Raw genomic sequence first — 27,866 nt, 5'->3', positions numbered from 1 at the left:
AGTAGGGGGAGAAAAGACCATTTGCAGAGCACTGACGCTTCAAACTAATCTAGGACTCAGCACAGAAAGTAGTTTGGCTGTGGCTGCAGTGGGGTTTGTTGAGGTGGGGACATAAAATGAGGCAGTAAAGATGCAATCCCCTAGTCACTTTTCAATTAAAATATGCATAATCAACGCAACGTAACAAAGGCTTTTTAAGTCTGCCAAAAACAAACTAGCTGGGGCAGTTTAATCTCCAGAGGTGGGTCAGTAGGGTGTGTCATTTTAAGGGGTGAAACTTAATTTTTGCAAATTCCTTCAATGAAGAGTTTTAAAAATATGGTTTTGGGTGTGATGAATTCAAATATGCTATTATTTTTGTGACTGGAAAACATTTAGCTTGGTAAATCTGCATTTGATGAAGAAACACATAAGCTGCTTTTGGAAAACCTATGAGTTTTAATTTTACCTACTGAAAATGTCAGGTAATACTAAATAAAATAATAAGAAATACATAAGTATAAATAAATAAATATTTAATATAACTGCAAGTACTTGGCAATCATTTTAATGATTTCTATGCAATTTTGCACACATTTTACTTGCCAAGCCAAACTAAATTATATTAAGTTAACCCAACTATCTTTTGAAGTTTCCCCAGTCATGCTACAACTTTTTAGCACCACTCATTTTTGGAATTGGAAAGTTGAAAAATTCAAAGCACCCTAGTGGGTCAGGGCTTGAATCCTGGCAGTGCATTAATGGGTTTCAAAATAAAAAGAGGCAAAATTCATTTCAGACAGAAAGCAGCACCTATTTACCTGCAATCAGAGCATAGGATATCCCAACACTAGAATTTTCATTACCACTGTAATGGGCAACAAGTTGATAGACTGGTGTGCCTGCTCGAGCGTCAGGATCAACACGTGCCAAATAGGGGTACGGATACATTTCCCAAGAGATGAGCTCCTCTTCAACAGCTATAATCACCACACGGCACAAATACCAGTCATGGTCTGCAAGGGATACAGAAAAAATAAGTAAGTAAATAAGAATTTGGGAGCTTACACAGAGAGGTGCAGGGAGACCCAGCAAGGCCCTCCACCACCACAGATATATATTGTGATATCAATATATTTAGCTGGTTATATATTGTGATGTTGAGAACCAGGTATCGCCTAGGGCTACTATTAGCTGGCAGGAGAACATGATAAGGTGGGAGCTGTCAGTAATCATTAGAGCTTAAGTTCAGCAGGCACATCTTCAACCTTTTACAGCAGAAGATTAGTGGTTAACTGCCAAGATGGTTGTATTAACACCTGTAACAGCACAAAAAATCATTTGTCAGGAACAGTCATATATAGCACCAATATCTTGGCTAATTAATTGGACAGCTAATTAACACAAATGGTGTGATAAGAATCCTTTGTCTTGGTTTAATGTACTCCTTTGACTGCTAGGAAGGACCCCATGTATTTCAGTGGGCATCTTAGAATGTACAGAAGATAGGTAGCTACTGAATAACTATAAATTGCATGTGTAAGAAAAAGAATTTCATAAGGAAATGGGGTAGGCAGGGAGTGAGTGCTGAATTATTTCCCACCTATACTCCTTCCTGAAAGCCCCACTCCCGTTTTTATTTTGATCAGAAGAGGGACTGTTTCAAGGAATATCAAAACCAACGGTGGGATTTTTTGGGGGGGCAGAGGGGGGGCGGGGAGAGAACTGTTAGAATTCGTGCTCCATGACTGCAGCCATGGGATTTTTGTCTTTCGCATGACGGTGTATGTTTTGACTCCACAGAGTGGGAAGTGACGGAGACAGGATGTTTGTGTTACTGTGTTCCGTGAAGTGGGACTCTTATCCTTTGTTCTTTCTCTTTGCTGTCTGATGCTAGAGAGAGAGGGAGCCATTTTGCAGTGCTCCGTGCATGTTTATATGTAAATAAAGTAGATTAGCCAAAATGCTGAGTTGCTGAGGTCTGTCACGCAAGTTGCAAAGACTCTGTGGATCCCTAAGTGTGCCGGTGTCTGTTGGCATCGGTCGCTGTGATGATCGGGCAGAAGAAAGCTAATGAAGCTCCCGAACGATCGACCAGGAGGGAGAGAACATGCCAGTCGGGTATGTGTCTCTGCCAGGGTCCTACTCAAGTGCAGGCTGAGCTCCTGACAACAACCTCCCTGTTGCTCAAGGAATTGTAGAGCTGGAAGGGAACCAGATGGTCATCTAGTCCAATGCAGGACTCTCAACTAAAGCACCCATTACTGATGGCCACCCAAACTTTGCTTAAAAACCTCCAATGAAGGAGAGTCCACCACCTTCCGAAGTTAGTAAGTGACAGATTTATAATCCCACTGCAATGCAAAAAACCCCACAAGGCATTAAGCCCATCATTACAGCTTACAAACAAGCTCTCAGAAACCACTCACGGAGCTCACCCACTAATTTGCACATAGGTCACTTAATAGCCAGAGGATAACAAGCTATAGCAATCGATGCAAACTGGCTTATGTTTGAACTTGAGCCATTCTGCAGGGAAGGACTTTGGTAATATGGTGCCCTGAGTGAGGACAAAATTTGGCGCCCACTGGCTGGCTACCTACACAATGCTGCCAACTTTGATGATTGTGTTGACGGGGCTTTTGGTGAAGAAACAATTCCTGTGGTTTAGTGCTCAAGACACGCTTTTCAAATGGTACAAAAGCCAACCAAATTACCGTCTTGCGTTCAGAATGTTACATGCTATTAGCCAAAAATCCAGAAGTACCCAAATACTTAACATCAGTGCTACATCAGACAAGCATTTTACAGACTACGAAATGTGCCTCCCTGGCTCCCGATTTTCAGCCAAGCCCCCGCCTGACAAAAAAAAAAAAAAAAAAAAGATCAGACATACAAAAGCGTTCAGCTAGTGCTGAATCAATACGACCACACAACATTTTGTTCCGTTGACATAAACAGCTTGATGTTACAGCCAAGCTATTTGTCAATACTGATCTGTCACCAGAAGAAAGTGATCTGGCAAGACACAAAATCAGCAGGATGTTTAAGCCAAACTGATACAGAAGAGTGCGGGGGGGGGGGGAATATTACTACCTACTTAAACCACACGTGCCCAGTCTGGGCAAGTTTACTTAAACCAAAATAAGTGTTGAAAACTGAATGCAAACCACTGCTGCTACACTTTCGTCCCACCAACTTATTCCAAAAGTATACAAATAAACGTAAGCTGCTTAAAGAAGAGACATATATTTCCTTCATCATGTGAGGTACTGCCAGTGCTTGGAACAAATTCACTGAAATAGTTCAAAAATATCTCTGAAGTCGTTCCTATAACTTCTGGGTGAATTGATGAAAATTACCGTATTTTTCGCTCTATAACACGCACCCGACCATAACACGCACGTAGTTTTTAGAAGAGGAAAATCCGTAGGCATGCCACCCGTAGGCATTCCCTCCATAACAAGCACAGACATTTCCCCTTACTTTTTAGGAGGAAGAAAGTGAGTGTTATGGTGCAAAAAATATGGTAAATTCCTCTGGCAGAATGTGGACCATTTTTAATTTAGTTCCATTTTAATTCAAATCGGTTTTCATTGCACTTAACTCTGTGTTTGATCTATCTGAAAAGTGCATTTTTTAGAATATACACTTTTAACACTCAGAGAACATCCGTTATGGGCACTATGATAAATATTACACATAAAATGAGTTGATTTGTTATACAGAGTGTTAAAGGACAATGAGCAGCCACCCTTCAGAAACACAGAACTTTCTTCCCTTTTTTACACCCTGCTCTTTTAGGCTTTCCATTTTGCTAAGAAATAAGGAGATAGAGCGCTTGGAACTCCTCTCAAACGCTCACAAAAGGTGCTTTTTCCGCTTTCATAAAGCTGTGGCAGGGTTCAATATGCAGCTTATGGTCACTTTGTCTCTCAAGTAGGGCAGACACCAAGAGCCTCAGCAAGATCAAGGGAAAGGACACAAAGGATGGATTTATACTGGAAGAAAAGGAAAGCAATAACGACCAGTACAAAGAAGCAGTCCTGGGAATTTAATGGATTTTGTATTTTCCTATCTTTAAAAATTTAGACTAATTTGGAGATTAAATTGGCTTTTATAATTACCTGTTTCCTTTGCTAATTGGGACCCCCACAGACTAAATTAGACTCCCAGGGACAAGGATGCACAGAAAGCTTACAGCCATTCATGACTGGGGGTGTTCTGAGATGACAGAGCAATGTACACAAACCTTAAAAGACGACGAGAATAGCATACAAAATAACAAAACCAGAGACAGCAAAGCATCAAACCTACTTTTTCATAATATCCATGGTGGGCAATAACATTGCCTGAACTAATTTATCCTTAAAGAATTCTATGCACTAGGTGTATTTCCATTTTATAGGTAGGAAACTGAAGTTGAGAGATCACTTCTTCAACATGTGATTATGGGAGTTGCTTTATTCCGTTTTCATTATATAGCTTATTTATATTTATATTTTAAATGTGCTGTGAATCATTCGGAGACCTCTGGGTAGCGAGGGATCAACAAGTCTAATAAATAAGTAACAACCACACAGGGCGACTTTGTACTGTCTGTTTAAGTGTAATCCTACTCAAATGAACGGCACTAAAAAAATTACAGAATTCCCTTTACATTTCCTTCCTCATCTTTATAGTCCACATAATGGATGTTGGTAAAGGGATGTTTGCTCCACGCAGTCATAAAATACATCTGGGTCTAGCTTGGCATTCCACTGTATTGCACCATCGCAAGAGCCACCAATGGGTTGGTTTTTGCCAATTCTTCCGAGTGCATTTGTAAAACTTAATAGTTCCTGGAACTGCTTAACAGTTATAAGCAACCACACAGACATTTTTCCAGCATGTTTTATTTTGAAGATTTCCAAATGTAATTTAATTTTGAACAGCTGCTCTAAAGGAAGTGTGGCTATGACCTTGTCCTACATGATCACTGGAATTATTTCCACCCCGAGGCGTTTTGTCTTGTCGATATTGTTATCGGGCACAGGATGAAGCAGAACACAGCTTTGCAAAGAGGATCATGGCAGAGATCATAATAAGCTCTTTTTAAAGAACAACAATGCAAAAGAGCAGCAAGCCGATTGTGCAGTGGGCTTCACAAGTTAACACAGCAATACCCTTCATCGGTTTGCCTGCTTATAACTTAATAAGCTAGATCAAGTCTGCACAAAAAGCCTTGTCTGGACTTTTAATGCAGTGGAGGTGGATGGGACTAAACCATTTGAGGGGCTGGTGCGGGGGCGAACCACAGCTCAATATTTTAATATTTATACATTTCACCACTTGGTTGTAAGAAAAAAACCTCAAAGCTGTTTGCAAAAAGAACCAAACAGTTAAAAATAGCTATTTAAAACATTCAAGGGATGTAGTAGAGCATGCGGTTTACATCAGGAAGTGAGGATCCTGTCGCCCTCTTGGATCACAACTGCCATCATCTACGATCATTGGCCATGGTGGTTGGGTCTGGTAAGAACTGGAACCTAGGAACACCTGGAGGGCCAGAGGTTCTCTGTCACTGTTTTGAATGGAGAAGGTCCCAGGTTCAGCCCCTGAGATCAAGTAGCAGCTGGTGGGAAAGAGCATTTGCCTGTGACTCTGATGCCAGAGAGGACAATACTGGACCAGATGGAGAAATGGCTTGACCTCTGTTACCATGCCCTCATCCATGACATTTGCAAACAGAAATGTACACAGTAAGCATGGGAAAGACGTCCAGATGTTGTTGCATCAAACCTGCATTAAGACACTGTCTAGATTACCGTATTTTTCGCCCTATAGGACGCACCGGCCCATAGGACGCACCTAATTTTTTTGGGGGGGGGGAAATAAAGGGGGGAAAATTATTTCCCCCCAAGGCGCGGGGCTGGGGAAGCCCGAGCTTCCCCCGACCCCAGAACATGCAGCTCTCTGCAAGCCGTGGGAGCCCAGGCCGGGCTCCCACGGCTTGCGGAGAGCTGCGCGAAGCTAAGCCAGCTAAGCCTGGCTGCGCCTCCCCGCTGTACCCCGAGCTTGTGGGGCTGGCGGCAGGGAGAAGCGGGCTTCTCCCTGCCGCCAGCCTCCAAACCAGGTCGGGGGACAGCGGGATGGCGGCGTTCTGCCTCCCCGCTGTCCCCCGAGCTTGTGGGGCTGGCGGTGGGGCTCTCCTGAAGGCTGGAGAGCGAGAGGGGTCGGTGTGCACCGACCCCTCTTGCTCTCCAGGCTTCAGCAAAAGCCTGCATTTGCCCCATAGGACGCACACACATTTCCCCTTCATTTTTGGAGGGGGAAAAGTGCGTCCTATAGGGCGAAAAATACGGTATGTCAATGGAAAAAGTCATATGAGATGGAAACTAAGGCACTTGGAGATGCTCCACAGCTCAGTGTGGCCCTCCAGATACAACTCCCATTATCCCTAGCCATTGACACTGCTATATCTGGAGGGCTACAGGCTACCCATTCCTGTTGCAACAGGCACAGTGTTAGCACCTTGAGAACACAACTGGCTTCTTCATATGACCAAAAATAAATAAATGTGCTGTTAGCCCTTGTGAGTGTGAGACCTCAACTTACACTGAAGCCCAGGGATGGGAAACAAGGAGGAAGCTTTAGAACACATATACAAAGTGTATCTAAATATGTTCAATCTCTATGACCAATAACACACCCTTTAACAGTACCACCTGCATGTAGATAGCAAGAGTAACTCATAGGCGCCCCAGCCAGCACAGTCAACAGGCAAGTTGTAGTTCAGTAACATCTGGAGGGCAGAAAACTTGCTATCCCTGATGTAGGCACTTGCCTCTACTTAGAGAAGGAAGGTGCCACTACTGAAAATCCAGACACCGTGGCTTCAAAATCAAACCAGCTCTCTTGTCACCGCTCCCCGTCCTTTCCACTTTGCTTAACATCCAGCATGATAAAGAGTTTTGCTAGACTCAAAGAGCTTGTGCGCTTTTTGTGACATTTTGGTTAGTCATAATAAAGAGACTTGCTCGACCACAATCAGTTCCATCTTATAAATCTTGAAGACTAGAAACTTAATTTCCCCCCCAGAAAAAAAAGAAACAATATTCTCAAGAGGCTGAATCACTGTGCTTTCACGGGGGTGGGGGGGTGCAGTCAAGGAATGTAAGCAATGATTATCAATATTGCACTTTCAGATATTGCGGCTGCACCTGTTTAATGACCTCTCTCTTTAGAAAGGAAGCTGCATTTATTCAAAAGCAAACTGCATATTTGAAATAACTGTCGTTTTGTGCAAACAAGCAACCATTTTCACACTGGTTAGGAAGGATCCCTCAGTCCACACACTGTTTGCCAAGGATAATAGGATGTACAGCTTGAAATGTGCTTCAGCATGTCTTGTTTGCTTGTGAATGTTTGCACCATAACTCAATATTCTGCGCCAAACTGCTGAAATCTTTACAAATGATGAACTCACACAGCTAAACTATAAAATGCAAAGTTGAAGAAATATCAAAATGTCTGCCATCTGGGATCAAACAGCGTGACATTGTGTTTACCTGTCCTGACTTTTTTCTTTTAAAATAAGAAGCAGCCTCTGAAGGCTGCAATCTCAAACAAAGAAATGAGGGAGGAGGTGGAAGAGCCTCTCAAACCATTTTTCTAATCAAATATTGCTCTCCCATGTCTTTCTTCTCTCCAAAGGGAAAACATGAAAGGATTGTGTACTTTTCCCATCAAGAGAAATGGGCCAAGGAGAAAGAGTGAATCACCTCCTTCCCATCCACCAGACCTGTGACCATTTTCATTTGAGAAAAAGGCTGAGCAAAATTACGAACACTTGAGCACGATGTGTAGTTTGAAGCATGAGACAAGACTCATCTATGGAGAGTAGCTGTATCACCAGTCTGAAGAATTAGGAGGCAGAATTTCTGCTCAGTAGGTTTCTTTACATGCTTGACGAATTTCTAAGGTATGCAATCTCCCACACAAGTCAATATATGCTTTAAATCAAAATAATTAAAAAGGGAATGAGTCCGTGAACTCCAGCATCTCTTTTGAAATAATCACATGAATGCAGGCACCAATCTTTCAGTCTACCTGCTGCTTCGGTGTTGCTCCCACAGCACCACAAAAACATTGCTATCCCAAGAAATCATTTGGGCTGCTTATGCAACTAGAACAGCCTTAGTGGCAAAGCAGTTCTCTGACCACATGGGACAATTTACCACACAACCCACACCTGGCACCTAACACTGTGTTTCGTTCAGCATCAAGCTCAAGCATTTTAGAATATGCTGCATTTAGATAGTTAGATGGCTTTATTATTCTCAATCTTATTGCATCGCTGTGACTTTTACCTTAAATTTCTGTGTCGACAACCCCAAAAGATATACTTTGAGTAAAGGACTGGCTTATACCTGTTGTTTTTATTAAAACCCCTAAAATGTCACCGCATCTGCTCAGACCCCCACGACTTAGCAGGCTTCCCACCTGTGAGGCAGCCTCACCTTGCCCGTCTATCCGATGCACCTTGACCACCACCTCCGTCCGGCCTCCCCTCTCCAGCTGCCGGACGAGGGACAGTCGGCCGGAGCCCCTGTCCAGCTCCACCGGGAAAGCCCCCGCCGCGGCCGGAGAGACCATCTCGAACCAGCTGCCGCCGGCCTCCTGGTAGCGGGTGTCCGGGACGGTGAAGATGAGCTCCCCCGCAGGCGCCCCGACGGGGACGCGGACTTTGTAGCTGGGGCTGGAGGAGGCGGCCAGGGCGCGAGCCTTGCGCGGCGACGGAGCAGCGCCTTGGACGGCGGCCGTCGTCGTCCTCTTCCTGACGGCCAGCTCCAGGCGCCTGGCGGGGCTGCGCAAGGGCCGGGGCAGCCCGTGGTCCTGGGCCGAGACCCAGAGGCTGAGGCGGCGCAGGCCCAGCAGGGAGCCCACGGTGAGCACCTGCCCGCTGCGCGGCACCACGAAGAGGCGGCGGCCCGGCTCGGAAGAGGCGCCGGGCCACGAGCGGTAGGTGAGGCGCGCGTTGGCGCCTTCGTCGGCGTCCAGGGCGCGCAGGCGCGCCACCTCGGAGCCCAGCGGCGCCAGCTCGTCCACCTCGAGGGGCGGCGCGGGGCCCCGCGGGAAGCGAGGCCGGTGGTCGTTGCGGTCCAGCACCCGCAGCCGGAGCAGCAGCGCCGCCCTCGAGGGGCCCGTCAGCGACAGGCTGTAGCGCGGGCGCGCCTCCCGGTCCAAGCGCTCGGCCGTGCGCAAAAGCAGCAGCAGCGCCGGCCGCCGACGGGGAGCCCCGGGCGGGAGCAGCTGCAGGGCGAAGTGCGAGGCGCCGTCGCCCTCCAGGGCCCAGCCGGCTCCCGGAGTCGGCGCCCGCAGCAGCAGCCTCCGCAGCGGCACCCGCAGCCCTTGCACCCGCGTCCCCGGAGGGCTGTTCTCGGGCACCTGCCCATAGAAGCAGAGCGCGCGCGGCGAGGCGGGCCAGCGGCACGGGGAGCCGCCCGAGCCGGCCGCCAGCCAGAGGAAGAGGAGCCATCGGCGGGCCCCGGCCGGCGAGTCCCTCATTCTCCCCCTCGGTGCGGCGCCGAGCGATTCCCGGAGACGGGGCAAGTTCTCCAGCAGCCCGAGACTGCGCGCCAGCACAGCCGACTCCACGTGGAGGGATGGACGGGACGGACGCTCCACCCTCCGCTCAAGAGCCGCCAATCGGATGAGAGGAGGCGGAATCCGTTTGCCTAGAAACTTGTTCCGTGTGGGTCGATGGTGTGAAAAAGCGGCCCGCGCTTTCTCCAAACAGACCACTCTCGCAGAAGCGATGACCAGTGATTTTGGGGGGGTGATGCCGCCTGCAAGGCAGGAGGAAGAGTCAGGGCAGACTTGAGACACGGGAAGGCGCGCCAGATGTCGCAGAAGAGGAGAAAGTTCAGCCAAGAGACGGGTCCGTAGGCCACCGTCCCCCGCCTCGCTGTCTCCTAGAACCAAGAGGGGCTTGAACATAGCTGTCAACCTTCCCTTTTTTTGCGGGTAATTCCCTTATTCCAGCGCTGTTTCCCGCTGCTATCCCGTAGACTGTCCCCGGGACAGATGAAGCTGCTGATCCCTTATTTTCGAGGCTGCTGATCCCTTATTTTCAAATCTGAAAGTTGGCAGCTATGGGGTTGAAGCGAAAAGCGCAGCAGCACCTTCAGTGCAGAAGTCTCAGGTTATGGCTCAGGCTGCAGCAACTGCTCCATAGGACCCAGAACATGTACCTTCCTGGAAGGAGAGTCAATCACCTTTCATTCCACTGTCAAACAGGTCTTATTATCAGAAAGTTCTTCCTGGTGTTTAGTCGGAATCTCCTTTCTTGTTGTTTCCAGTCCTACCCTCTGGAGGAGAAAACATGCTTCCTCCATGTGACAGCCCTTTAGATACTTGAAGAAGGCTATCACATCTTCTCTCAGTATCCTCTTTTCCAGGCTAAGCATACCCAGTTCCCTCAACTATTCCCTCTAAGGCTTGGTTTCCAGACCCTTGATCATCTTGGTTGCCCTCCTCTGCACACATTCTAGCTAGTCAATATCCTTCTTAAATTTTGGTGCCCAGAACTGGACGCAGTACTCCAGGTGTGGTCTGACCAAGGCAGAATAGAGTGGTACTATTACTTCCCTTGATTAGGACACTGTACTTCAGTTGATGCAGTCTAGAATAGCAGCAGCTTTTTTGCTGCTGCATCACACTGTTACGTTAAGCTTGTGGTCTACTAAGACCCCTAGGTCCTTTTCCCGTATACTACTGGCAATCCAGGTGTCCCCCATCTTATATTTGTGCAGCTAGTTCTTCTTGCCTAAGTGTAGAACCTGACATTTGTCCCTACTGAAATTCAACTGTGGATTTTAGACATAAAAAGAATCAACAAAATGTGCAGAGGTTAGAGTTTGTTTCTTTAATAAAAAAAGGTTTACAAGGCACATGTTCCAACTGGACTGCAACATTGACAGCAAGAGGTTTGAATGCTTTTTTTTTTTTTAAAGGACTAGTTATTTCTCCATTCATTAGAACCATAACAGGTTATGCCCGAAAAACACTTAATTAGAGTGATGCTTATAAGCTTTCCAAATACCGCCTTCAAAGTCCTCAGGGAATGTTAGGAAAATGCTGCATTTTGCACAACTAATAAAAATAAAAAGACCTCATCTACCTCCCACTTCTGGCTATTCAACAGCTAGCCCAATAACCAACATTAGTTTTGCAGTTTTAATTTTTTTGCTACTTTTTTCTCTATAGGGGAAAAAACACTATCACGGTTTGTGAAGTTTTTATCTAACCAGAGGCCATGAGAGCCACCACCTCCTCCTTCCACAGCTGCAAATCTGATTTCAAAAGGTCCCACAACTCACAGAGAAAGCTTACAAAACAGAGCAATCCTACTGCACATTTGCGGCAGGGAGAATAGCAGCTGTCCTCATCCATTGTCCTGAGATTGTGCCGTGGACAGGGCAAGGGGTAGCTTTTTTCTTCTACCTTCCCATTGGCTACTGTGGGGAGGAATACATGCTTGTTCCCACCATGTCCTGTTTCCCTCTTCTCTACAGGCATGCAGGGGACTTCCAGGTGGAGTACCTCCATCTCTATTAGCAGAGCGGCGCTTTCCACCCCTTGTTGCTGTAATAAGTTTCTGGAACTTGAGAGCTATCAGATTTCATTTCTCTTCAAGCATGAGGAGTGGGATACGGGTAAGCAGCATCACTACTTAAAAATCAGGGGTAAGGGCGTTTGCGCTGTATGCTCAAAACAACATATAAAACAAAATTTCAGGCTGGAAAACAAGCTCATCTTCAACTGTGTGGACAAGCTCAAAGTTACTCAGCACTGGAGTAAATACTCAAAAGGAGCCCGTTTCAGAAGTGGAGATATAACTGCATTTTGAGCAAGACTGTTAGGGCTGAAGTGATTCAGCCAGTGCAGAAGTGCAATAGTTAGGAGTGGAATTCATGAACATTAGAGACTACCATAGAGGTTGCTGGTTTACCTCCATTAATGATATTGTATTAGAGCTGGCCAGACATATTGATGTTACTGCATGACCTGCATCTTTTTCCATGGAAGCCTCATAGAAATCAAAGGTGATTACACCATAGCAGTGCCTGGTGAAGGGAGGTGGAGTATTTGATGCCGGAAACATGTCAAAACGGGCAGCCCTTCAGTCAGTACAAAACAGTATTGAAACATAAATTCCCTTGCAGTAAATTCAAGGTAAGTGCATCTGATGCAATTTATTGCAGCATCAGAATTTTTTTTTCAATGCAGAGGCATAATTGCATTTGCAAAGGAACACAGAGAATGACTGCAGCATTAAAACAAAACCTCACGGATACAGACATTGTCGAAGTGAATGCATCTCAAGGCTACTGTCATAAGGCATTTTACATCCAATCACTCAACATTAAAATATATACCCTTTCAGAAATCATAACACCAATATGATTTTAAGTTCTATGAGCTGGAGTTCTGCATAATGAATTCCTCTTCAAAATATTACAACCAAGTTGTCTGACCTGCATAAAATAGGCAGCAATGAGAACCACACATAACGTGTGTAATAAAATATACACATACTAAATCTGCTTTGCCTGGTTATTCTCATGTTTGTGTACCTTGAATTAAAATGCCAACATCTGGAATTTTAGTTCTAGTCAGTGGATAGAAGGCTTTCCGTGAAGCCCGGAAGGAATGCTCTCACAGCTCACACTTTAAAAAAAAAAAAAACTCTTCGGGGTTGTTGTTTTTGAAAGACCATAAATATCAAACTCAGAGGGATGGGAGGAGGGGACACACAGAAAAGTAAAGAAGATTACCAAGAACAACAGCATAAATACGTGAAGAGAAATTGCTAAGGTCCCATAACAATATTTAAATTTTTTTAAACAACCCAAAGTTATCAGCTTGGTCTTCAGTGTGTGGTTTTTAAAATCCAATTCAAGAAATAACTTTTAACAAGGCTATAAAACCAGATCAAAGTGATTAACCCCATCCATCATATTTAAGCAGACGCACAGTTCTGCAAAATGGTTAAGTCAAACCTCTCCAAGCCCTCTCTTGTTTAGGGACTAAATTGTATATATGAAACAATCAGAAGGTCTCCATCATAATATTGGATGTATATTCCTAAAACACATCTACACATTTCAAAGAAAATTGTACATATTAAGAGTAAACTCTTATTTGGGACACCGATTTCTTTTTTAAAGACATGTAGTCCACTGTGTGCTACCTTCTTAGGATATAGTCTTTCAACAAATGTAGGGTAAAATTGTGCCCCATTGAAGATCAATGACAGATCTGCCAGAAAGCAGATCATAGCTAGCAACCATGATTAACAAGAATCAATCTCAGCCAAGCAATACCCTGTATACAACTCATACCCCACCCAACCCGAATAATTTCCAGCAATCTCCAAACCCTCCTGCTCCACTTCCATTCATTAAAAAAAAATGGTGGGAACCTGCCGCTCCCAAAAGGACTGAATATCCTCCCACAACCCCAGATAAATATGCATAGCTTCAGGATCATGCCCAGAAGGTTTACACGTTCCTTTTTTTATATTTAACCAAGTAAATAAAACTACTTAAAGGCAGCAGTTGCTATAAACAATGAAAAAAAAGAAAATCAATGCACATTAAAATAAGGTTAAAACTGGAAAAGCTGGGAAGAGGTATTTTAAAATATGGAAGACAGTCCCATATTCTACTCGCATGGCCTTGCAGCATCTCTCTCTTTCGCTGTTCTGTAGTCTGTCTGCAGTATTCCAGTCAGGTACCGTTTTGCATGTTCTCAAGGATGTATGTGTGTGTGTTTATACTGTATATGGGATATAAAAAAGTACGTTCGTAAATGACCTCTTCCCATTTACGAATTCTGCCAACTCAAGTCAGTCTTCAAAATGACATCTCAGGACTGGAAGGATATCACAGTGTTGATTTTGTATACGTAATAGGATCTGTTCCAGTATACTCGAGTGAAGTAGTTCACATATGGAGAATAGTTCATTTTGATCTCCTGACAAAACCGTCCATATTTAGAGTAGCCATAGCTGTCGTTTTCTTCATAATACACCTGGGGAGAAAGAAGGAAAATGTGTATTTTAATTCAATGCACACAAAGGACTGACATTAACTGATTCTTAATTTCATGATCTGCGAAACTGTCAACAACGCTAGTCTAGCTGTGCTGGAGAAGAGAGAGAGGAACATTTCATTTGTAGAGCAACAATTCTTTCTAAAAGTATATTGTAGAATGTAGGAGCCACTCATTAACAGCACGGAATCTATTATCCCATATGAGAAAATTCAATGCAAGCTACCTGTGTCATGTATGACCTAGTTTCTGCATTGAAGGGGGATTGATGACCCTTCCAACTCAATTATTCTATGATGAATAATATTCAAATAATCATATTTGAAACTTTATGCCTTCTAAAAGGAAACTTGCAAAAGAATTTTGACAGAAGCTTGAGGTGCTACTTACATGACCGTTGGCAATATCCAGTAAGTCTTTGACCCGGCATCCCCTCACAGGCCCCACCTCATTGCAAATGGAATCCTCTATAACCAAATAGGTGGCTTTGTATGACATGAGTATCTTGTAAATATCTTCAGCTGATCTTTTGGAATAGATCTGAAAAATCTGTAGGATTCAAATGTGCAATCGAAATTTAAAAACCTTATTCATTAATTAATGGGGTGGGGGGGAAACAATTCTAATGCAAGAATTTTAAACAAAACTTTTCATCATGTGTCAAACAAAAGCAGTCACCCTCAAGAATCCTTCTCTATAGGGGTGAAACGGCTGATCAACTTCCACATTGGAACTAGAGGCAAAAAAACATAGACTGAACTCCACAGAGATATTTGGGTCAGAGCCACTAAGGCCAGTAAACAAAGGGTGCAATCAAGTGTAAATTAGGCACATGGTAAAAATCAGTGAGTTTTACTCCTGAATCCTACACAGACTTACGCCAGACCCCATTGAGTTAAATGGTTTTTATTTCCACTTGGAAGAATCCTCAGCAACAATAATACAGTGTGGAGTTTAAATTTCTGTTGATTTGAATGAACTTAACTTTCTAACTTTCTCAGCTTGTACTCAAAATACATGAGCAAGTTTCAGCTTCCATTTCCCGCCAATGGAATGGGAATAACAGAAACATTATCCCCAGCAAAGATTTCAACGCACACTACAAAACGTGAGAAGCCCTTTAAATATGGTACAAAGCAAAGATGACTCACATTCTCATTCCTCTTTTGCAGATCCTCCTCATTATACAGGGGCAGATTGGTCACCATCCAGCCAGTGCACAACTTGATCGTGCCCATCAACTGCGGACTGCCGGCAAACACAGCAGCAATAGGAGCCTGTCTTCTGCGGGGGGGGGGGGGGGAGAAACCATGTCCTCACTTATGTAATTCTATAAAATTATATAGTACAGCCTGAAAATGCTCTTGGGACCTGGCTGTGCTTCCACATAGCAGCCACAGCCAGGGGTGCTCTTGCACAGCTTAAGACTGCAGTGCTCACGGCGCCTGTTCCTAGAGAGGGTGTATTGGGCCACAGTCACCACTCTTTAGTTCCATGAGGATTAGAGAATGATAAGGCACTCTGTAGGGACGTGGGTGGCACTGTGGGTTAAACCACAGAGCCTAGGGCTTGCCGATCAGAAGGTTGGCGGTTCGAATTCCCGTGACGGGGTGAGCTCCCGTTGCTCGGTCCCTGCTCCTGCCAACCTACAAGTTTGAAAGCACCTCAAAGTGCAAGTAGATAAATAGGTACCTGCACTTTGACGTGCTTTCAAACTTGTTGCACTTTGACGTGCTTTCAAACTTGATAAATAGGTACAGCTCCGGTGGGAAGGTAAACAGCGTTTCCGTGCACTACTCTGGTTTGCCAGAAGCAGCTTAGTCATGCTGGCCACATGACCAGCTGTACGCCGGCTCCCTCAGCCACTAAAGCGAGATGAGCGCCGCAACTCCAGAGTTGGTCACGACTGGACCTAATGGTCAGGGGTCCCTTTACCTTTACGGCACTCTGTGTGTGGCTGCCTCTGAAAAATATTTGGAAACTTCAGCTGGTGCAAAATGCAGCAGTGAAGGCAAGGCCAGTCTAAGACATCTAGCTGTCTGAGGCAAAAGATAGGCGGAGCTGCAACACATCACACCACTCCACGCTGCGCAATAGAGGAATCGACAGGAACGGGGTCCTGCACAGCTGTAATGCTGCCAATAGCAAAACATGCAATCTAGATGGGTTAAAACACACACATTCAATTCACCAAGGTTTCTTCAACCGGGCAAAGTGCCGAGTGCAAACCCAAAAAGGTGAGTGGCAAGGCCACATGGAGCTTGGCTAGAGGCATGTGCGAGGGAAACAACCGCTGCACTGACTGCAGCTTAGGTTACAAAAAATATCCTGCGCTAAGGAGGAACACCAAAAAGTACGCACAACGGGATGGCTTACTTGATCCAGGTCATGAGTCCGACTGTGTCAGGGTCATAAAACTCCTGAAGTTCTGAAAGTTCTGCCATTATCCTAGGAAAAAACTAAAAGGAAGCACCAAGGCTATGAACTGTGGGAAAACAAATTACAGAACTTTAAATAATGCAGGGGATCAGACTAAAAACCACCTTTCTAGCTTCACTATCAAATCGCAGCAGCATCAATGCTCAAGAGCCCTTCGCTACACTATTAGGCTAGCTTCCATCAGAGTGGACAGAAATTGAATCCATTTTATTCTTCATAATGCATTAGTAAAAGAAAAAAGGAATCCCTTTGACTCAAATACTCCCAACAAAATTATCCACAATTTATTAATAAAATGTTTGGTTAATATAAAGTGTTCGTTTTTCTTAGGAGTTCCTCATCACCGGGCTAGATTCGTTTTTATTTCTATTTATTTACTTTAGCAAACCAACCAGGCCTGCATTTGAGACTCACAGTGCTACCTAGTGGCCATACACTTTTGCTGTTGCCATTTTAGCTGCGGATTTCTGGCCAAGGAGATATGTCGGAAAAGCCTATCTCAAAACACAGCGACATATGGAGAATTTGGAGAACTGCACGAGCATGAAAATGAACTACCTGCTCACCCTCGTCGAGTCCCCTTCAACCAATACTCCAACTGGATAATGCTGACTGCTGTTAGTAATAATGGGAGCGTCATATTATCTTACCTCTTTCCACAAGCTGAAGCCTATGATAGCTGGAACTGCCATACTCAAGATAAGAGCCTGAAATATCAATCAGACACACCATAAAAGATTACGATTTGCTCTTTTAAGTCCTCAACTACGCAAGTGCAGATACCTTCTTATCACTACAGTTCACTCGGGACTCAAATAATATACACACATTTGCATGGAGGGAAGTCCCATTGGATTCAATGGGACTTACCTTGAGTAGGCGTGTACAGGATTGCACTGAAAAGTGCTAAATACTACAGTGGTACCTCGGTCTGCGAACAGCCCTGTTAATGAACTATTCGGTGAACGAACTCCGCAAAAATGGAAGTAGGTTTTCCGGTTAGCGAACTTTGCCCCGGAAGCCAAACGGTGGAAGGCCACCGGCAGCGGGAGGCCTCAGCAGGGAAAGCGCGCCTCGGTTTAAGAATGCTTTGGTGGAAGAACGGACTTCCGGAACAAATTAAGTTCGTAAACTGAGGTACCACTGTACTGTCTGTCGGTTAATCAGCTTAACAAAGCAATCCTATACTTACTTTATGCCAGGACCAGAGATAATTGTGATGGAATAGGCACTGTATCCAGTGTGCAGGGTTCCTGATCATTGGGGACGACTGGAAGCAGATTCAGCTGCACATGCTTATCATTCCCCTTCAGGTTTTCTCCCCCATGCAGTGGGGGAAAGGTTGCGGGTGGAGATGGCATGCACACAGCTCCTCCATGGATACAATTACCTAGAACTAGGAACTCACCAGCAAAATAGGATGCACAGCCTTCAGTCGGAGCCACTTGAATAGAGTCATCCAGAGCTCTGGAGAGCAGACGCCAAACGCAGCAATCATGCAAACATAGGGAGTCCACACGTACTTCATTCTAGAAAACCACCACACAAATCCATAGAGATGAGTTCCTACATACATTGTTCAAGAGAGATTGCTACAGCATCCAATCCCACTACCATCTCCAAGTGCCTTAGCAAAAAGCTTTGGAAACATCTAGAACTCCAAAAAGACACCATCCAAGACTGCAAAGAAACCTACAGCAATTTCTCTGCGTCCTCCAGCAAACTACTGCTATGTGGGCTTTCTTTAGACTCAAACCCATTTCTAAGCCTGTTTGAGGCATCCAAAATAGGCATTTGAAGCTGCTTTCATAGAATGGTACTTCCAGAGGGTGCAGGAGTACATAATGGTCCTCGCAGACCCATAAGAATCCTATTCAATCATGCAATGCAAGGTTGTCCGAGGGGTCTTCTTGCCTCCGTTTCCTAAGGTGCAGATAGCCCTATTCTGCAGTTAAAATCTGATTCTGCAATTGAAGCCCATTTTGATCCAAGCACATATATTTGTCTGAAAGAGTTCCTCCATCCCCACCCAGAAAGAAACGAAAGCAGGTTAAGAGTAATTCCTTGCCACTTCCAGGGAAAACAAACCTAGGCAAACTCACCCTTCCATCATCATTGCAAGCAATCCCAGCGAAAGTGTGTGAAGTACATGGTACACAACCTCTGGCCTTTCTCCAATCCTCCCGCCCTCAAGCTTCGCTGTGTCATTGACTGGTTCACCACTGCAGCATGTGGAAGACAAAGAAAAACCACAGAGTCCGTTGACAACTAAGCAGTCCATATCAAGCCCCAAGATGGGGCTCTTCCTTATGCTCATCTGTCAGAAGTAAGCTTGCATTAAATCACACCATGCAAGTTGAAGTTAACTTTTTTTTTAGCAAGAACACGATCTGCAAAGATTTGGCAGAGCGTCATACCTATGGAGCAAAGCAGCCCACAACTGTTAAGTCTTGCCCCATGGATCAGATGCCGAGACTGAAAGTCCCTCCTCTCCAGGGTTTTCCCCAAGCAATCAATCAGACACTGTGCCTGCATGAAGCCAACCTCTCCTCCGCCCTTTTCATACCTCTTCTGGTTCTGGGAGACTGTCACAGCAGGAGGGGGAGACACCTGTAACTCTTCACCAACCTGTCAGGCTGCCAGAAAAGCCCCTCCATCTTTCGTCCACCATTGTAAGCGGAACCAGGCACAGTGCTTGCAGTAATTAACTTTTTTGCTCAGTAACCAAGGAGTCAGCACACAGCACACTCATCAGATAAGCACGTCAGTTGCAGAAGCTAAAGTTCTGTGCTCTCTCCCCTTTATTTATACCTCCCTCATTGCATTTTTACGCTGCGACTCACCTTAATTGTTCTAGCCTTTTCTCAATCCTTAATTCCTGCACTGAGAGTTGGGGGGGGGGGAAGGAGCTGAACTAGGACTGTATTGCAGAGAAAACACAGTCCCTGCTCCTTCTCTATCCATGTCTGTGGCTACCTCAAGCCTCTCCCCTTCACCCTCATTCTCTGCTGATGATTTCTCCCTGTCCCACAAGTCTGAAACCTGGTTCAAAGTCCCCTTCCCCCTCAGGTACCTCCTGGTCTACTGGCTGCCATTACATGCAGCAACTAACACGTAAGGTCATAAATAAGCTACGGACCATGCGGTTGAGAACAGAGAGAAGTTACCTTACCTAATTCTCCTGAAGGTGGCCTGGCCAACAGACACAAGGCAAATGATTAGCACTAAAATGTAGAAAGGCAATAGTGAGGACTGAGTGAGTCGCAGAAAGAAGTCTTGGGATGGTGTCTGAAGGGACTCTTGACAAAGCAGCCAGTTGATTGTGAAGTTCCTATAAATTGCAAAGGGGGGGGGCAGTCATGAGCTTAGCCAGTCAGTATAAGCCCAATCAATTGCATTTTCTAATATAGGTAATCACCCAGTTGCTGGATCAGACCAAAGACTTGTCTGCTCCAGCACTTTGCTCCCACAGTGGCCAATCAGATGTCTATGGGAAGCCCAGAAGCAAGGGCAGTGCTGCTTTCTAGGCAGAATGGCTCCGCTGGTGCTTTTGCACCACGCGAATCTTATCTGGTGCTCCTGCCACTGTGCCTGCCTCCCCTTCTCCCTCCCAGTTAAGTGGCAGCAGCAACAGGTATGTAGAGCCATACTGCCTCTGATCCTGGAGGTGGCAGACAGCAGCTACGTTGGCCTTATCCTCCATATGCTCTTCTAAACACCTGTTAAAGCAGTTCACCAAATTGCTGGCGTTCACCAAATCCTGTGGTAGTGAACTCCATAGCTTATTGTGTTGTGTGAAAAAGCACTTCCTTCTGTTTGGAACAGCTATCGTTCAACTCCATTGGATTACCCCAGCTTCTAGTATCCTGAGAGGAAGAAAAAACTCTATCCACTTTCTCCAAGTGCCACACAGAATTTTACGCACCTCTATCATGTCCCCGTTCCCTTGCTTTAAAAAAAAAAGCTACAGAGCTCCAAATGCTGTACCCTTTCCAGTTGCTCTAGCCCATTTTGACTGCCTTTTTCTGCACTTTTTAAAGCTCTACAATATCTCTTTAGAAGTGCAGCAACCAGAACAGTATACAGTTTTCCAAATGTGGTCGCATTACGGTATCGGCAGCTTTATTTTCAAATGATTCCCAACACTGAATTTGTCTTTCACAACAGCTGCACATTGGCTGGCATTTTCATCAACCTTCCCTAAGATACTGAAAATCAAATAATAACAAGTACTCCCCCCGTCTCAGTGTGCAAAGCTCTGCTAGTGATCCTGGACAGCTGCCACTGGGTTAGAGCTGATAAGATTCTCAAATAGAGAGAATTACAATCTCCTCCAGTGATTGTAATGTACAACTCCTTGCATTTTACAAAATATCACTTCAGACTTACTTAGTAATGTTTAAACCCAATTTTACTTCAAGCACTTTCATTAAATGTTCATTTTCTTTATGGGGAATAAAAGTCTGCAAAACAAACAGAAAGGAAATTGTGTGTTAGCACCACACTTTTGAGACAGATTGTTGCTACATCTGACAAACATTTGCAACCGCAAGAGATAAACAATCTTTCAGTTAGCAGCATCACATTTTCTACTGGAAGATTAAAAAAAAAGAAAAAAACTTAGCCATGTTGAGAGTTTCAAAAGACGGGTTAAGAAAAAGAAAAAGCACAGCAGGAAGAGGAATTTCGAGATTATTATTATTTCCCTTGGCAACTAACATCCAAAAACAAATGCTTTCATTATCCTGTACGATTAATTAAAAAATAATAATAATAAATCTTACCTTCACTACAAAATTCAAAGTCACTGTTATTGTGAATACCAAATAAAAGTAAATGACTTTCAGCATCCTTGAAAGAAGTGTCCCCTTTTTTGTATTCATCTAAAAAACAGACAAGAAAGTATTAACTTTATAGAAGAAGAAGAAGAAGAAGAAGAAGAAGAAGAAGGAGGAGGAGGAGGAGGAGGAGGAGGAGGAGGAGGGGGGGGGAGGAAGAAGAAGGGGGGTTTGGACTTGATATCCCGCTTTATCACTACCCTAAGGAGTCTCAAAGCAACAATCTCCTTTCCCTTCCACCCCCACAACAAACACTCTGTGAGGTGAGTGGGGCTGAGAGACTTCAGAGAAGTGTGACTAGCCCAAGGTCACCCAGCAGCTGCATGTGGAGGAGCGGAGACGCGAACCCAGTTCACCAGATTACAAGTCTACTGCTCTTAACCACTACACCACACTGGCTCTTATAGAGGAGGGAGACAGGGAACATCAGGCCTGTGGGTCAAATGGAGCCCTCCAGGCCTCTCAGAACCCACTCAGGCCACGTCCACCCCCTACTTCCCAAAACACGGCCCTCGCCTGCCCTTCTCCACTCTCTCCTCAAGCGCTTCTGCCTGACTGGAATGTGTCCCTGACCTTGCTTGCCTGCACAGAGAGATGTGTCATGTTACAGAACACTCTGCCCTTTTCATGGCTGGGATGCATCCTACTTAGGTTGCTCCACCCAGTTTTGCCTCAGACTCCACCCACTTTGGGCCTTTCATGCCCCACATGCAGAGATGTCAGGAGTTAGAAGAAACAAGGGTTGCTCAGTAGTGCCAGGCCTAATGACCACAGCAACTCTTCTGAAGGTCCCCGCCTTCCCACGGCTGCCTAAGTCTCCTCCTTTCCCGGGTCTTTCCCAAGCCATCTGAGATTACGCCGACATGCCTGCCTTCGCTCCTACCGCTTCATACCTCTCCTGGTTCTGTGAAACCAAGGGGGAGGGGAGCTTGTCGCAGCTGGAGGTGGAAACATCCTGGCTTCTTCACCAGCCTGAAACATCTCCACCTCTTGGCCTCCATTCTCTCTTGCTTCTGATTCTGGACTTCTCTCTGCCACAAGCTCTTGCTGCTCACTAAATCCTGTTACCTCTTCAGCTTCTGACACTTCCTTCTCCCGGTGTGCTCCCTCTTCTCCCTCTGACCACTCATTGCTGTCCCAAAACCAATCCCTGGGCTCTGGGCTTTCTCCCTTGGGGGTTCCCCAGTTGGTTCCTCCCACCATTCCACTGTATCCAGCCTGTCCATGACAAAGAGACCATGGAAGGTTGTCCATGGTGGAACACAGACCTCAGGTTTAAAAAGATTCACTACCTCTGCTAGAGAGAGAGAGAGAGAAACAGCAGTGCAGTCAGAGGTAAAACTACCGAATGATTTCCCAGTTATTACCTGGAGGTATTTTGCCAGCAGCACCGCTGCGACAAGGCTGAGGAGTGGAGACACTAACAGAGCTGGATTCTCAAACTGTAACATGTATCCCAGAAAGAGAGAAAACAGGTAGACCTTATACACTTCATGTACCTGCGGAAGGGAAGAGCAAAAAGGTATTGACCCTCAAAGCAACAGGTGATCACGGCTCCAAGAAACAACCGTCCTCTATATTTAAACTTTTCCTGCCAGCCTTTTATCTGTGCCTGTTAGCAGAACGAACAGTTCGCGGGTTTAGAAGGCAGGCAAAAAGAGAGGGGAAGAGCAGCAAGCTAGCAATTAAACTGGTATTAAAATTGGTAAGTTTCAAGCGCCAAAATACCTTCTCTGTCTGCGTGAAACCCACAGTGTCCAATAAGAAGAGAGACACAGCCTGGACAAACAGCAGATAGTGACTGTACTCCCACATCATCATGAACGTGTAGGTTGAAGCACTCACCAACAGGTAGCAAAACCTCTGGGGGAATTGAAAGGGAAGTTATCTTAATCACCATGTACTTATTTTCATACAAAGCAAGATTGGAAAAAATATATAATACAGTGGTACCTTGGGTTAAGTACTTAATTCGTTCCGGAGGTCTGTTCTTAACCTGAAACTGTTCTTAACCTGAGGTACCACTTTAGCTAATGGGGCCTCCTGCTGCCGCCACACAATTTCTGTTCGCATCCTGAAGCAAAGTTCTTTACCTGAAACACTATTTCTGGTTTAGCAGAGTCTGTAACCTGAAGCGTATGTAACCTGAAGCGTCTGTAACCTGAGGTACCACTGTATCAGTAACTGGCATTCCATCTTAAAACATACAATCCTGCATAACTCGCGAATGCATTTTTATTCTTAATATGATAGTAGCAAGAAGAAGAGGAGAGGCCTTAACAGTTCTGGAAAATGAATTTTTTTTTTTTGGTCCGTTACATTTTACCTTAGGCAAAACCATCTCATTTTTTAAAGCAGGGTTGGGGCACCCTTTCCAGCCCAAAGGCTGCATTTGCCTCTGGGCAATTTGCCGTGGGCCACATGGTAGCGCTGGATTGGGCCAGGGGAGTGGGTGGAGCAATTCATGTAAATTTAAACCTTCATATGGTATGAACAGGGACACGGGTGGCGCTGTGGGTTAAACCACAGAGCCTAGGACTTGCCGATCAGAAGGTCAGCAGTTCGAATCCCTGTGACGGGGTGAGCTCCCGTTGCTCAGTCCCTGCTCCTGCAAACCAGTTTGAAAGCACGTCAAAAGTGCAAGTAGATAAATAGGTACCGCTCTGGCGGGAAGGTAAACGCCATTTCCGTGCCCTGCTCTGGTTCGCCAGAAGTGGCTTAGTCATGCTGGCCACGTGACCCGGAAGCTGTACGCCAGCTCCCTCGGCCAGTAAAGCGAGATGAGCGCAGCAACCCCAGAGTCGGCCACAACTGGACCTAATGGTCAGGGGTCCCTTTACCTTTACCTTTATGGTATGAGCGCTCCTCTCTTATCCTCCATCCACGGAAATAATAATGCGTTATTGGGGTTTAAGGACACATGCCAGCCAAGCAAAAGTACTCCAGATGTGAAGGAATGCCAGTAGAAAGTATGTTTATGGAGGGGGTGTGGCTTGGGGAGAGTTCAGAGGGCCAAACACAGAAGCCTGCAGGGCCACATTCAGCCCCTGGCCCGAAATGGTTTATTGGATCAAGGTTCTCAATTTTAATCAGCCTATTTATACTATTATATTTTGATTGAAAACATCTTCATCTTACCTCAGCAGAAGGATTTATGTTGTTCTTTAAATAGCCAGTAAGAGCTGCTACTTGACAAGCAAAATATGGCAACGCCCAATTTTCTCTTGACGGGATAGAATAGTCTATTTTTGTGGTATCTGCCCTGGAAAACATACAGGGACAACCCATTAAAATATACAGGTTACTTTAGAACATAAATATAGGCTTGACTATTGCTCTTGACAGAAACAACGTAACAGCAATAAAGCCTTAAGCAATTGGCAGTTTTGGAAGGGAAGTTACAAAAAATCCTTTGTAAATGTCCCTGCAAATCTGGAGAGGTAGAATCGATAACTGGTGATCTTACATATTGCTCCTTCTATCGTGATATGCATGATTTTCATTGACCCATTTTAAACTGAAATTCCCAGGGCGACTGGATGCATTTCATGCTATTTTACTCCTTTCTGATAAGAACACATCCATCTCTTCCAGGATGGCTCAATATTGTGCTGCTGCGTGTAAAACTCTCCAGAGACTAATTTTAGCAAATTGATAATTTTGTTCTCGGTGCCGGGCATTTTATAGTACGACACTTATGGTTCTCTATTTTGTTTTTATTGTAATGGTTCTCTATTTTGTTTTGTTTGGTATTCTTTTATATGTTCATTTGTATGACTTTTTTTCTGAATATTAGTCACTGATCATAATGAAGAGCCTTGGAGTTTTTAGTGATTAGAACTTTTGGGGGACCGATCATTAATAGCCTTGCTATTTAATTCTAGATGTCATTTTTCACCCTAACCCAACCTGGTGCCCTCTAGATTACAACACATATTGGGTCCAGGCAGCATGGCCAATAGGCCTGAATGGCGCTGCAGGCCAAAAGACCTGGTTGGGAAAGACTGCCTTCTACAAATAGAAGCATACTCTAAGGAAAGCAAGGACAATGAGCTTTTACAGTAACATTTCAATTTCTAAATTTTAAACAGCAATACTGCAAAAGCAATGGTCTATGCAATGGGTTCTTTCCCTCTCAGATGTATATATTTGATTTTATAAAAAACAAAACAGCACAAAGTATAGCCACAAATCGGAGTATAAACTACATATACAAGAATTAAATACCTTGCCCCATCATGAAACAGCATGTGGAAAGCGACAAGCTCCATCAGGAATCCATATGCCTATAACCTCTCCACAGAGAATTTCGTACTATGGGCTTCAAGATACTTTCCAGACATTTAAAGCCCAACATGCAAAGGTAACCAACAAAAACCACAGGACAAAAAGTATGGTGTGTGTGTTTGTTTGAAATAGAAAAGCCATAACCAATTCTTATTCACATGATCCATTTCCCGCTCTTATAATATTTCCAGTTACAGATTGAAGCTTTCCTGGTAGTGTTATACATCAGCAACTAGAAACTTTCATAAAAGTTCCCTATGGAAATAGCGTAGAAGGGAAAAGTAAAAGAAAGAATTAGGAATACAGTTGCTTGTTCAGTTCAAGGCAGGGAAAGAACAGCAAATTATGGGGTGGGTAGTAAAGATTTGCTTTACCTGTTAATAATGAACCAGACAACAGTCAGCATCCCTGCCAGCCAAGTCCCACTCATTAGCCAGCTGGTTACGAACAACGCAGTCACATAGATCCCCTGCAGTCCAAATACTATACCAATGTAAAAATATACTGGCTCAATAACCTCCTGAAAATTAAAGACATAAATATTTTCAAACACACAATACTAGCAGCTGAGTTACAACAATAAAGCACCGTTTGAAATTCACAAATGGAAAGAGAAGACCATGAAGTTGATGGGGTGGAAGACAATAACTGGGGGTGGGGAGTAGCAGCAGCACCTTACTGTTGCCGCAAAACACTAACCCCTTTATAGACCAAAGGCAAAGGCTAATTGCAAGGGTCATTGAGAACCCTCATAGCAGTAAACTACAGCCATGCAGCTTTCAGCTTTTCAAAATATAAGATATGGACTTCCTTACACTCCCCAAGCTACTCTTAGGGGTGCTTCCATTAACTGAGACCCCACACCCAGGTCTCAACTAAAGGACTGAGGGGGTTGCACTTTCTCTGGGCACACAGAGAACCCTCAGTGCACAGTGTAGCAGTCCTCCGACAGCTCATCACATATCCGTTGAGCATCTGGATGCACAAATAATGCTCTGGAGGAAAACAAGCTGCTTGCTTTTAGGGCAGCACACTTCCCAACTACTTATCCCCCAGGACTGTAAAGAAACAAGAGGGGGGCAAAGCATACTTCACTGCCAGATGCTTGGTATAAGAGGCTGGCGATCAATTCTGGATACAACGTCATTTGCCGCACGACATTCATGGTCTTCAGCGAGAGAGTCCTGTTGTCGTGGGTTAATTGATTAACGCCTGAGAATGAGATTTGGGTGAGAGGAAGGGAAGCCAGCATTATTTATGCAATTTCTCAAGATCAACAAAAGGAAGAGTTCTACCATGTTTGGTTTCTGCAACTTGGGCCCTGTTCAGGAGTCATGCCTAAGAATGGAACATCTACATGAGTTGAGACCAGGCCAACTAGTCTCGCCCCCCAATGCCCTTGCATGAGCAGCCCCACCCTTCCCGCACTGAGTAGGAAGGTCCAAAGGGTATTCGGCTGAGCAGGCTCTGAAGGCTCCTTGCAATTGGGACCACAGATGGCACAGTATTCCCAGTTATTGGGAGGCTTCTAAGAATGATCAGTTGAATGCAGATCTTCCTGCCGAACAAGAGAAGATTGGAGGTGGATGGAATAGATGGAACACCATAGGCAGGACTGATGTGTGCCTGCAAAATCCGCTACTTGTGTTGCCATTCCTTAAATGCTTGAACAGGACTACTGCAGAGGCTACTTGCAAAGGCATAGGGCATCTCCATGGGGTGAAATATAGGAATAGCCTTTAGGTTTCAGGGATCTTGTGCTTTGTGAAAAGCTGCTAGATGCCATCTCATAACATAACAAGCAAGGTTAGACACATGTATTGGAGAGCATCTACACCCATTTGCTTGGGAGGCTAGTAACTCCCTTCCAGAACTAGTCCTGCTACAAAGCCTTAATTTGCCTCCTGTTGAAGAATTTGACAGGCAGCCTCTGGCTTTGCCACTATGCAGTGAACACTGCAGCTTCTTGGACGACACAGTGTGCAAGCTTCATTGCGCCTGTCCTGAAATCTAGCTCTTTATTTACAATTCATTAGCAGCGCAGGCCCTGCTCTACTCTACAGCTAGCAGCACAATCCAGGGAAAAGAGCTTTTGATGGTGGAGTGAAGTTCTGTGGCTCACAGGGGATTCTCAGCTGTCTCCTGTAGGGGAACAGATCAGGTCCATAGTTCTCCTTTGCCTGACCACTGGGTTAGGGTTTCCAGACCACAAGGCCTAATAGG

The 27,866-nt window shown here is 45.0% G+C and overlaps 2 protein-coding genes across 11 annotated transcripts in view; both read right to left on the bottom strand.

Annotated features, from left to right (window-relative positions):
• The window catches only part of LOC310766483 (neural-cadherin-like), a 50,310-nt gene extending 40,570 nt beyond the window's left edge, over nt 1-9,740 (bottom strand). For 6 of the 10 annotated variants that reach the window (XR_014550194.1, XR_014550195.1, XR_014550196.1 and 3 more), the window contains exons 1-2: nt 8,481-9,736; nt 801-995 (exon numbers count right to left, since the gene is read on the bottom strand). Coding sequence is in view for 5 of the 10 variants with exons in the window: in XM_083622702.1 (XP_083478828.1) it covers nt 801-995; nt 8,481-9,528 (1,243 nt within the window). In the remaining 5 variants the exon portion in view is untranslated. Of the gene's footprint in view, nt 1-800; nt 996-8,480 lie in introns of all 10 variants that reach the window. The other 4 variants (XR_014550192.1, XR_014550193.1, XM_083622698.1 and 1 more) reach the window with 2 other exon arrangements.
• A 1,125-nt stretch (nt 9,741-10,865) lies between these two features.
• Nucleotides 10,866-27,866, bottom strand: part of DPY19L4 (dpy-19 like 4) — a gene marked incomplete at its 5' end in the record, with an annotated part of 68,224 nt that continues 51,223 nt past the window's right edge. Inside the window, 15 exons of the mRNA XM_083624257.1 lie at nt 10,866-14,058; nt 14,470-14,628; nt 15,231-15,363; nt 16,456-16,538; nt 17,169-17,225; nt 17,927-18,047; nt 18,621-18,740; nt 19,691-19,849; nt 20,908-20,981; nt 21,303-21,401; nt 22,724-22,855; nt 23,085-23,219; nt 24,495-24,618; nt 26,018-26,163; nt 26,734-26,855. Of these exons, the coding sequence (XP_083480383.1) occupies nt 13,894-14,058; nt 14,470-14,628; nt 15,231-15,363; nt 16,456-16,538; nt 17,169-17,225; nt 17,927-18,047; nt 18,621-18,740; nt 19,691-19,849; nt 20,908-20,981; nt 21,303-21,401; nt 22,724-22,855; nt 23,085-23,219; nt 24,495-24,618; nt 26,018-26,163; nt 26,734-26,855 (1,829 nt within the window). The 3' untranslated portion in view covers nt 10,866-13,893. The remainder of the gene's footprint in view (nt 14,059-14,469; nt 14,629-15,230; nt 15,364-16,455; nt 16,539-17,168; nt 17,226-17,926; nt 18,048-18,620; nt 18,741-19,690; nt 19,850-20,907; nt 20,982-21,302; nt 21,402-22,723; nt 22,856-23,084; nt 23,220-24,494; nt 24,619-26,017; nt 26,164-26,733; nt 26,856-27,866) is intronic.

The sequence above is a fragment of the Podarcis filfolensis genome (genome assembly GCF_964270895.1).
Source record: "Podarcis filfolensis genome assembly, chromosome: 7".
Taxonomy (NCBI): domain Eukaryota; kingdom Metazoa; phylum Chordata; class Lepidosauria; order Squamata; family Lacertidae; genus Podarcis; species Podarcis filfolensis.
Note: the sequence above shows the minus strand (reverse complement) of the source record. Positions and strands in the feature narration are given on the sequence as shown.